The 12,001-nt window shown below is 44.3% G+C and overlaps 1 protein-coding gene across 3 annotated transcripts in view; it reads left to right on the forward strand.

Annotated features, from left to right (window-relative positions):
- Ptprm (protein tyrosine phosphatase receptor type M) overlaps positions 1-12,001 on the forward strand; it is a 698,790-nt gene that overhangs the window by 427,183 nt on the left and 259,606 nt on the right. For all 3 annotated transcript variants that reach the window (XM_057758864.1, XM_057758862.1, XM_057758863.1), the window contains exons 12-13: positions 6,919-7,192; positions 8,173-8,209. In XM_057758864.1, coding sequence (XP_057614847.1) covers positions 6,919-7,192; positions 8,173-8,209 — 311 coding nt within the window. The remainder of the gene's footprint in view (positions 1-6,918; positions 7,193-8,172; positions 8,210-12,001) is intronic.

The following is a 12,001-nucleotide window of genomic DNA, read 5'->3' on the forward strand; positions in this document are numbered from 1 at the left end:
AACAGCGCACTGCATTTGAACCCTCAAGCTTAAGGATGCAGATGAAAGATGTTCGGGTGTTCTTTCCTGGGCTCTGTTTCATGTGATATTCTATCTAAATGCAGATTTCTTCTCCCTGTGAAGGCCTTAGAGTTTTCTTACAGAAAAGCCTGGCATAAATTAAATTTTAAATTAAGTCTCTTTCCATTGGTAAGTTCTGAGGTGGTGATGTCACATCTCGGCAGGTTCCTTTTCGCTGTGGCTTACATGTTAATATTGCAAATACTGTCGGGGGCTTTTTCGTTACTTGGAGTTCCAGAATGCATAGGGCTAGGGATGGTGTGACTTTAATAAACAAAAGGAAACTGAGTAATACATTAAAAGAATAATAGATTTTTAATTCAGCACGCTGAGCCTGGAAACTTCTGATCGGCTTTCCGGCCTTGAGAATTTGCTGTCTTTAATCTTTTTCAGACATCCCATTTGAACGGTGAGATTTTCAACGCTAGATTCAAGATTATGATTAGGGATAGGAAGATTTTTTTATGAAATTCATAAGTAACTTGATGTTATTCATACAAATAGAAAAACATAACAGTGTGGTCAAGGTACCATTGACCCGGAGACTAATGACATGTTAATTCTCATCAGGGGACTATAGCATGTCACAGTTTTGCAGCCAAGAGGACTTGGCTATTTTTCATTAGCACACAGACTTTGATAAAGGGGAATAGAAAAGAGCTGTTTGACCTATGAGTGCTTAAATTATTAAAGAGCAAATAGATTTGAAGCCTGGCTGCTTGAAAATCTAATGTGTCTTGTGGACCAAGGATGAAAAGGCATTTGGGGTTTGAAATTGCTCCAGTCAACTTAATGCTTTCTTTAATATTTTTAGAAACGAGTAGATGGTGGCCATTGGGAGTGTGATGTATGTGGAGAAGGGTGTGTGATGTCAGTTAGTCAGCTGACTAAAAGGGGGTCCCATTAAATTGCTGGTTAATTGTCAGACATTCATCTAACCTCCTTTAAATTGATGTCTGAAAGAAAAACAAGAATTATCTTTCATTCATGCTGATGTAGGTGTGCACCACACAAAAGAAGCTTGCTGCCATTAAGGATTGTTCCACGAGAGAATAATAAATTGGATTGTCTGAGTTAAAGTAGGGCAGTGTGTAGCACACAGGAGGCACTTAAACAGTATTTGTTGGAGTCACAAGCGAGTGACCGCACCCACACAGCGCATGCACTGATGAGGTAGGAAAAGGCACTGGTGGGAATTAAGATGCGTGAGCGACGGCCCAGGAGGCAAATGCAGAGCCCAGTGCCCTGGACTCTTCAGTTGTGGGATATCCAAGAACCAGCCAGCCCCATCTGTGCACATAGCTTTTCTTCTCTTGGTTATATCTTATTCTCTTCACTTTTAGGTATTCAAGAAATGAATAAAAGTAGGATTAATAGCAAAATTAAGTAAAGCAGAGAATGCCTTCAAATATCAGTGATCCAGCTATCAGTCACAAATAATGTGTAAAATACTAACTAAAATAACTTCTGGGGTATAGTATATCTTCAGATATCCATGATCTAACTGTCACACATAACCTAGAACTCACTTCTTGGTTATATTATGCTTTCAAAAAGATGCACTTCTAAGACAAAAAAGTTGACATAAGTAGTGACCATCTTCATCCAGGATCTTCTAAGACTTGAAGACAATGATCCGAAGACACCACTGACTCCCACTCTTCACTGAAACATATTTTTCTGAATCTGGAGCTGAGGCAGAACAGATAAAAACAGCAGACCAGTCATAAGCCCCAGGAAGAGGTGATGGAGATCCTCTTTTATGAGACACACTTTTGACCTGCATGTTAGGCAGAACAATATCCAAGTGTGTCAGACCTGACCCAGGCTAAGGAAAAGGTACAAACAGGTTGTGTCAGGTGAAGTCCGGACCAGGTTTTAGAGACATGCAAAGTCAGAAAGCACTCTGCTTGCTTTTCACAAGTAGACTTTGCAGAATCAAAAGGAACCCCTGAGATGGCTCAGTGGGCAAAGATGCTTACCATGCAAGCGGGGAAACCTGAATTAGATGCCTAGAGTCCGCATGAAAGTGGAAGCCACGAACTGACAGCACAGAATTGTTCTAGACCCCCACACATGCACACACTCCATGGCCAGTGTGTTTGCACACACACCCATCATCACCATCATATAATAGCTTTGATAGTTCAACCTCATCCTCACAGAGAATTTGAGGCCATCCTGAGACACACACGACCCTGTCTCAATAAAAGGGGAAATTCTGCGGATTACTCAGATGGGAAACATCCTCCATACTTCTTGCCAAACATAATGGCCTGAGTTTGATGCCACATGGTAGAACCGGCTCTCATAAGTGTCCTGCTGCCCTCCACACATGCTCTGTGGCACAGATGCCCAAACGATAAATAATTTTTGTAAGAAGGATTTCATGTGAGAGAGAGGAGAGCCTGGTATTGAAGTCAGGACAAAGTCCAGGAGAATGCCTCCCTGCAGGGCATTTGTGGTACGATCCAGATGCAGGAAAGGACCGAAGTTTTAAAAAAAATTAATAGCAATACCACTGATAAATTCCTTGATGTGATAAAAGAGAAAGGATCCCCATACCATCCTCAAGGTACCGTGTTTTCGAAAGTAGGAGCCAGCTGGTATAGCAACCATGTCTGTAGGAACAAGGGAAAATCCTGCATTAGGCTGCTGGTTCATATTTGCCCCTCCGGTGAGACGAGTGAGCAATGACAGCAAGCATCCCTTGGCCCATAGCTGATGATGAGAGCCAGCTGGAGAGTCACCTTGCTTCCATTGGGGTAAACTGACATGTGGCCTCTGAGCCTGCTACACATTAATGAGACAGGAAAGCTTGGACTGCAGGTCCTCGATCAGACATCAGGTGACCTGATAGCAGCAACTTTCTTCGCCTGTGTCTTTGCGGTTCCGCTGCAGCTTGTATAGAATGTTTCCAGAGGTGGCTTTTAAATGGAGACCTTGGCCACTGTGTCATGTGACAAATGAACTGGAAAGACTGACTCTAAAGGAAGGCAGTGCTAGAATCCATTCTGTGGAGTAGAGAGACCCTTTGTGGAGCGGGTCATTATTATGGCTTGCCCATTTTATGAACGCAGTTGTTGTTTGTTGATAAAATTTTTAGATGTATGCAATAATCATTAGACATCCACTTACCCTTTTGTTCTCATCAAAAGGCATGAGAATCCCTCAAGTTAAGTTAAAGTCTCAGACACTAGGAGTGGTAGAATTAAGTCTAGCCAAGGTTATTTTCTCAGTCCTCAAGCAGATCAAGGAAGAGGTGAAACTTTCTCAGTGCTGTTTATCAGAGAGCACACTGGGTTAACTCTCCTCCACAGCTGCCATCTGCCACATTAGCTAATTCACTTTGACCTTGACCCTTCACTCTGACTACTGTGTTGCTTGATGGGCAGTTTAGTAATGCATGTGACTAACTTATCTGAAATATGTATGTGTGTGTGTGTGTGTGTGTGTGTGTGTGTGTGTGTGTGTGTTCCAAGTCCTTCAGTGGTCTCCTGAAACTATCATTCATTACAAGACCCTGAGTGGGTTATGCTTTTCCCTGTATACACAGTTAAAATTTCATCTACCAAGTCGACTAGTAAGAAAATAGAATAAAGGTAACACTTGAGTATTAAAAAAATGTTACTGTCCACCTTTCCTGCACTGACTGGTTTTGTGTGTCAGCTTGACACAAGCTAGAGTCATCCGAGGAAGGAACCACAGCTGAGGATATTCCTCAGTCAGATTCAGCTAGCTGCAAGGTGTTTTCTCATTTAATGATCAACAGGGGAGGGCCCAGCCCATGGCGGGTGGTGCCATACTTGGGCTGCTGGTCCTGGGTCCTATAAGAAGATGGACTGAGAAAGCCATGGGAAGCAAGCCAGTACGTAGCACCCCCCCCCACACACACACACACACACCCGCCATGCCTCTGCATCAGCTCCTGCCGCCAGGATCTTGCCCTATTTGAGTTCCTGTCATGACTTCCTTCAGTGATGAACAGCAATGCCGAAGTGTAAGCCAAACAAACCCTTTCCTCCCTAACTTGCTTTTTGGTCATGGTGTTTCATCGCAGCAAAAGAAACCCTAAGACATCTCCTCTCTTTTGAGAATAAAGACTAATAATGTGTGGGGATTCCAGTTGGGTGAAGGAAGATAAGCCCCTGAAAGCAAACCATAGCAAACAGATATGCCAACTCCATTTGATACGGATCAGATCTTTGAAAGATTTAGAAGCTGTAAGCAACTGCATTGTGCTGCGCTGTTGGGTCTTCAAAGAGTGGACCAGGAAGCTCCTTCTCGGAGTCTGTCAGGACCCTGCATTTCTGAAGTCCCAACAACATAGCTCTTTGAGGTGTCTCACACAGTGTGCCCCATGACATTTCCTGTTGGCTAGAACACCCATATGTGTCCTGTCAGCACCAGACTCAAGTTCCTTGACCCTATTACCTGGCGGTTGACTTCCCAAGGGAAACGGGTGACAAGTCCACCTACTGTGTTCCTTTGGCCACATTCTCTTGGCTGTATGTGTCATTAGCAGGGCGACCCTCTGAACAAAAGAAGTGTCGATAAGTCAACATCCACATAAGGTTTTAAATCGGTGTGTGCAAATGTTTATAGATGAAAAAAGTCAAGGAGAAAGAGAGAAATACAGGTTGCCTTCCAGCTTTCCACTCTGTGTCCTGGTTTTGACATGAGGCCTCATAACTACTTCATTTACTATTGCTTGTATCATTCAGGCAATCTTCCAGACTTGTTAGTGTCTTGTACCTAACAAGACTCAGTGGAAAGTCTTTCATGTGAGCAAGAGTTGACTCCCACCCCTTCTCCTTTTATCTATTTTACATCCACTAGTAAGAATCTGCTTCATCATCACGCTGTAACCTGGAGACTACCAGACTCCACAGCATCACTCAGATGCCCTAAAAGAATTGATTTTTAGTTAGACAGAATGGCGGGCTGACGGCAGCATGTGTTTTATGACTGTAAAGGACTGTGTTAAGTGGTTGTGTTCCCAGAGGTAGACAGATTAGCTGACTGCAGGTTTGGAGGCCATGCAGACCAGATGAAACCAGCAGAGGCTGCCCCCAGGAAACTAGGGTGACGAGCCCCCTTCCCATGATTCCCTCGACGGTCATGATACGTTGTTCTGAAAACCTCATGGGTTAGCTCATTAGTTGAAAGGTTCACCATGCCTTTCTAATAGTATAAGAAAACGATGTGTCTCTTTGCCTGGAAGGTTTTTCGTCTAATCTTGATTTGGTTTCTGAAAGCTCTCCCTCCCTCCCTCCCTCCCTCCCTCCCTCCCTCCCTCCCTCCCTCCCTCCCTCCCTCCCTCCCTCCCTCTCTCCCTCTCTCTTTCTCCCTCCCTTCCCCCTCTCTCTTTCTTTCTTGTCCCCCCCTCCTCTGTCTCTGTCCCTCTCTCTCTCTCATTTTTCTCAAGAAGAGAGATTTTTCCCCTATAAAACTACTTCATGTGTCCATCATTCTGGGGACTGCAAATACCTTAATTTTTCAAAACTCCATTATTTCCAGGCCTTCCCATTCTCCTGAAGTTTGGAGGCTTTTTGGGGGGTGCCCTGGTGCAAGGGGTCAGCAACTCTCATTCGCATCTGCTCTGTACGTGATTCAGACGGCATGGTTTATGCCTTCTCTTAGAAATCACTTTAACTGTGCAGCCTCAGCTTTGGGAGTTCTGATCCCTCGCCATCTTCTCCTATTGACTTCTCTTTCCAAGGGCACAGGGTGTGAGAACAGATGGGAAGGAAGATCGTCACCAGTCTTGATCACATCACCTTGTGTTTTGTGACTTGTTAAAACTTCACGTGTGTTTCATACAGTCTAATTCAGGGGAATACTATGTTGCTTTTCCCTCTGCAAACCTGTGGTTAATGTCATTTCGTTTCTCAGGTAAGCTGAATTAGTTCAGTGCAAACGGAACGGATCTTCAGTTCCACATGAGAAAATGACAGTGGAGACTGTCCAGTGAATTTTTAAAGTTTTTAGTTTTGTTACTCTCAATAAGTGTGTGATTTTGGCGGTACGGGGAGGGATGTGTGGAGTCTGTAAAGTCCTTGCTCCATATGCAGGAAGACCTGCCTCCAGTGCCAAGCTGCCTTGTAAAACGCTCAGTGGTGATGTGCACTTGTAATAGCCATGCTGGGGAGAGAGGAACAACTGTTCAGCCACAGGTCCCAGTGAGAGGCCCTGTCTCAACGACTCATGAGGGGTGACGAGCAAGGTTGCTCTCTGCTCTCCAGAAGCATGCACACATACCCACACACATCAGCTCATCCATTGTGGTATTTTGCATGAGGGATGGCTCGGGAAGAGCACTGAGCAAGAGCCACTGTATCCAAGCCTGTTGTAATATGAGTGGCGGGCTACATTCCTGGCACCTGGCGGCCCGCATGGCTAGCTTTATACGAAATAATTACACGGAAACTGTATTCTTTTAAACACTGCCTGGCCCATTAGTTCCAGCCTCTTATTGGCTAGCTCTTACATATCGATCTAACCCATTTCTGATATTCTGTGTAGCACCATGAGCTGGCTTACCAGGAAAGATCTTAACCTGCATCTGTCTGGAGTGAGAGAATCATGGCGACTCCCTGACTCGGCTTCTTTCTCCCAGCCTTCTGTTCTGTTTACTCCACCCACCTAAGGGTTGGCCTATCAAATGGGCCTAGGCAGTTTCTTTATTAATTAACCAATGAAAGCAACAGATTAATACAAGACCCATCTCCATCACAAGCCACCAGGTCCACTGTGCTCTTTGTTCCCAGTGTGTCCAAATTCCTGGCGATTGAAGACAGAGTGGAACAGTTCAGTGACCATGAGCTATCATGGCTGCTTCTCTTTTGCTTTTTCTAGTGTCTATCAAATAGTTGTGGAGGAGGAGCGTCCTCGGAGGGCCAAGAAGACAACAGAGATCTTGAAGTGCTACCCAGTGCCGATTCACTTCCAGAACGCCTCCCTCCTGAACTCGCAGTACTACTTCGCTGCCGAGTTTCCCGCGGACAGTCTCCAAGCCGCACAGCCATTTACCATTGGTGACAACAGGACGTACAACGGCTACTGGAACACCCCCCTCCTCCCCCATAAAAGCTACAGAATTTATTACCAAGCTGCTAGTAGAGCCAACGGGGTAAGTGTGGGAGATGTCTGTGGATTAGGATCTTTCTTGATGGTGTTCATGTGAGCAGGAGTTAAATGAGACCACAGTGAAAACAAAATTCAGCCATGGTTTCATATGCTTCGGTTGGAAACGTTTTTATATTTTTAAACAATCATTTTATCAAGAGATACTTATGGAGAGAACTGCATATGTGTGGTTTTTGTTGGTGGTTTAAAAGCGTATTGTCAACACGATAATCCCTGTTTTCCAGTTCTCTCCTCACCAAAAGTTGGCTAGTCGTTCTGCTTAGCTGACTCGTTAGCCCGGAGATAGCGTAACTACCACACATACATTCAGCTCATTTCAAATTTTGTGAGGTCTGGAGCCATCTGTCTTTGAAGCATATTCTGGCCCATTGCCTCAGCCCCAAGATGGCGTACATCCTGCAGCTGACTAAATCAGACGTCTTCTTTTCCTCTGAGAGAAAAGAACCCTAGAAAGATGAAATCGAAGTAAAGAAAAAGCAAAAAGCTATTATTGAGTCAATCTTGAAATTGCCAGTTTCTCCTGTTCACACCAACCTAGGGCGCAGAGGAGACCGCACAGCTGACGTGAAAGGAAGCGCTGTTAGCTTCTGCCTCACCCACTCTGCTTCATGGCTTAGGTCCACGTGACATGGCCACTGACCTGTGCAGTGTGAGGCAGGAGCGTCTAGGGTGCAGATTCTTCCCCAGTGATAGTTACATAGGGGCAGGGACAGGGCTGGAGGAGTCACAGGCCACCAGGACAAAGATCGAAAACATCGCTTCTCTCTTTGTGGCCCAGAGATGTCTGCTGCCTCCATCCTGGTAGCAGAAAGTATATCTGGGCATGCTTCATGGGCGTGTCTGAGAAAAAACCACACTGGAAACAGTGGGCTCTCTCCTTGTTAAAGTTAACTCCCTAGACCTACGTTCTCCTTGATCTAAACACAATCTGGATAATAATTTCTCCCTTTTCATTTGATACAGGAAACCAAAATTGACTGTGTCCGAGTGGCCACAAAAGGTAGGTTAAAACTCTGAGATAGTCTATGTGTTTGTGTGTTCCTGAAATTGATTTTATGCTGTGTTTGAAAACATCTGAAAATATATTAGGAACTTGACTGAAATAAGTTTATGTGTGTATATCGAGTGTGTACATACATGCATGTACGTAGGCATTAGGATCCTATGGTAGTTGATACTGCTTCATGGAGATCCGTTTCAAATCAGTCACACTGCTAGAGCCCAAGCAGTTTTCAGTGGCTATCTTTATAAAAGTTATTTTAAGAATATTAATTATTTTCTATGATCCCAGTATTCATGTTTTAAACGTAAGCGTATAATAACTGGTAGACATATATGCAGTGAATCTTCACATGCAAAAGAGCAAAATACTACATACATACACAGCCCTTATTTGGATGAGTCATTACCCCAATGCCCAGACTAGATCCAGACACCTGGGCTCAGGTGACCCTCCCAAGTAGCCAGGCTGCTGCTCCTGCTGTGCCTTCCACTTTTGGTGACGTGACTGGAATGTTGTACAGCCTGGGCTGTTTTCACTGATGATCTCGGGATCCAGGGGACATTACAGTGGCTCTTCTGCTTCTTGAGCCTGGTTCAAGTGTGAGCAGTGATCGTGGCTAGAGATCCTCACCACCGTACATTCCTCGCAGTTAGCCTCCCGAAGAAGGCACAGACATGTGAGCAGGCACTCGGGTAGCAGTGGCTCAGCAGCCTCGGGGTTCAGCTGTCATGTACAGGAGCATCTGGGAAAGTACTCCGAGGCATAGGAACGCTCTACTCACTTGAGGCCTTATGCATTAACACTTGACATGAAGCACACTCTCCAGACCACCAGAGGAACCAGGAGGGTGATAAAGAGGCTCTGATGATTTCATTAGACACGAAGAAAAGAGGATGTACCACTGGGTCTGTGACTTGAGATTTAATCGGGTCATAGTAGATGAATTCTTTGACTGAAAGTACCATATTACTTTAGGAGACAGCTCGAATGTGCCAAGATGGTCCTGAAAATTTCCCTACCCCTCATGCCTTCTTATTTTATGAACACTCATATCCTCTCCAATGTAGAGTTAGCAAATGTTTCCTGTTTGCAAGTCATGTGAGAAGCTCTAGGTGACATGCTCAGCTCCTTGGTAGTTTGTTTATTCACAGGGGTTTTTGGTATCTATTCCCATCTGTTTATAGAGAGCTTCAGAGACTTTTTTATGTCTTACCTGATTGACACGCTACTAGATAAGTAGTAAATTAAATAATGGTTTTCAGGATATCCTATCAACTGCCATATTCTATCAGCTAATAGTTATCACAGTATCACAAAGCCCTTGAGCCAGGCACCCACCATACCCTCAGGTCTAAGGTGCACAGCAGCCCCTGCTCTAGAGGACTCCTCTGGAGAACTATATTATGACATGCCACTTAGCCTTACGGTTGGGAAAAGTACCTCCATCTCAGGTGGCAGTCTGTCGTGCCTTGTGTGTCCTGTCATAGCTGCAAATTTCACAAGCCCCTTGGATATGACTTCTCACCCTTTTCATCTCCATTGTCTCGAGTATGGGATGGGGCAGCCACTTCTCTAGTATTTAAGGTGCAGAATGTGTGCGGGCTCGGCAGTGAGCCGACTAACCAGGATCACGCATCTCACGATCTGTATCAAGGGTTGACCCCAGGCTTCTAGAGCCCCTGCTCCCAGATCTCTTTCCCTGTCGCTGCTGGTGTTACACCCCGCAGAGAAGTGATGGACGGATGGTCCTCTGATAAATGGAATCATCCGACCTTCTCTTTATCAGAAATGAGTCCCTGCCCAATCTAATGTGAACGCTTTAAAATTTCTGTCACCCTGTTCATTTACATCATTAAACAATTACATAAACAGAATCCTAGTAAATACGGAAACCTGGCAAGTTTGCTGTTTTCACGGTGAATTGAATTGGATGGTGATTTGGATCGTTCTCTCCCATTGGCTAGATCTCATCAATATCCTAATTCGTTTTTTCAATTCACCAAAGGGTGATTAGGCAGTCAGATGGCCTGATTGGCTAAATACCCCCCTCATATTTTCTGAGTCGTTTGCAAACATTTACACAGCACCAAACCCTATCCAAATAACGTCTTTGTGGGGAAAGGGAAAACCCAGTTCAATATTCCCTGTCTGACATTGTCACTTCTGTCTCCTAAAAACACAGTCTAGTACACACCTTAGGAAACAGGCTCCCTCCAGGTACATGGCATGGTTTTATGTCACTTCAGGAACTGCATGCATGGCTTCAGCACCTCCCTTTCGGGACACAAACTGATGAGCCAGCTCTTTCACGACGAGAAACGTTTCCCTTCTTTACACTAAAACATCCCTTTGTAGCCCAGGGTTCCGTCTAAACTGTTAGGTCAGAACCGAAGAATGGGTGGATCTGATAACTTCAGTGTCACGGAATGAAGATGTTTGAAATTTAAGAGTTCTCACCATGCAAGTGTGCTTCGCCACACATGGCTGACGGTGTGGTGGCGTGGCTGAGCCTCAGGTACACACTGCCTTCCTCAGTGAGCTTGTGAGTGTGAGTGACTTCACACCCCCCCAGAAGACTACTGCTGACAAGTGTCTCCACAGAAGAGGTCCAGAGGTGGATTTGTTTTCCTGAAGAGCTAGTTTGTAATTTCGAGTAAGAGGGTGTCTCTTAAGACTAGATTTCATACTAATTATAAATTTAATGTTGTGATTATTTTAATCACGTTCTAAAGATGTATTTTGACATTCATCATCTCGAATATAAAGACCTATAAAAATCAGACACGGGAAAAACAAGAGCTAAGGTGTGTTGCCACCGACGCCCCTCTTTGGAAGGGTCGCGCATATTTTTATGCCTCTTCCTTTAATTTGTGGGTCCAGAGAAGAGTTGTGTTGGTATGACTTCAGTGTGATTGTGGATTGCAGGTAAATGCACCACACACGCTCCTCAGTTGAATTAGAAGAAGGTGCCACGTACTAGGCTCTGCACATTTGTGTCTGATTCTGCCAGTGCCAGTCTGTACCATGGGTGACGGGAGAGCTTGTAACTATTTTTACAGCTCCAAATGTTTACTATGTTTTTACAAATCACATTCACATTTTTATTCGTTCAGTTTTGAATCTCATTTGGTCCACATCTGAACAATTACAGTGTATGTGCTTTCTTTATATACCTTAAGATCCTTTAGAGAAATAATAACTCTTAGGATAGCAACCTTTCCTTGTGACTTTAGAAGGCTCTATGGATGAGCAGGTCTGACAAAGTACACTTAAAACTCAAAGTCTGTCTTAGAAATAAATTGTTCTTCTGGGTTAAATGAGGCACGTTCATTCTAATTGATGCAACGTCCAGCTTAAGCTGTCTATATTAATCTTCCATAAGATAAGACGTTCCCTATCAGAATGTAATTATGTCTCTCCTTGATGATACTGTCATTGGAGCTTTGCTGTCTTCTGCTCATTGGACGAATTCTGTCATGCCTTCTGTGTGTTACTTATAGAGTCACCTGTGAGCTTTGACATCGAGACACAAAGACACATATATCAATTTGTGAGGATTTTGAGTTGGTAAGAGTTTGGAAATTTGTTAGGAGTTGGGCTTTGATGCGTGGGGAAGATCATACATGTTAACTTTCTCCTCTCCTTGTAGTGCCTTCCCTAGCCAACAGGGCAGCTAGAAATCAAAGCCATGTCCGCATGCACACACACGCTAAAATCTTTCACGCAAAAAGAGGAAGTCAGGCTGTCACTCTCAGACATGAGTAGAACAAATTATTATTCTGAGATTCA

Source organism: Chionomys nivalis, chromosome 26 (genome assembly GCF_950005125.1).
Source record: "Chionomys nivalis chromosome 26, mChiNiv1.1, whole genome shotgun sequence".
In the NCBI taxonomy this organism is placed as follows: Eukaryota; Metazoa; Chordata; class Mammalia; order Rodentia; family Cricetidae; genus Chionomys; species Chionomys nivalis.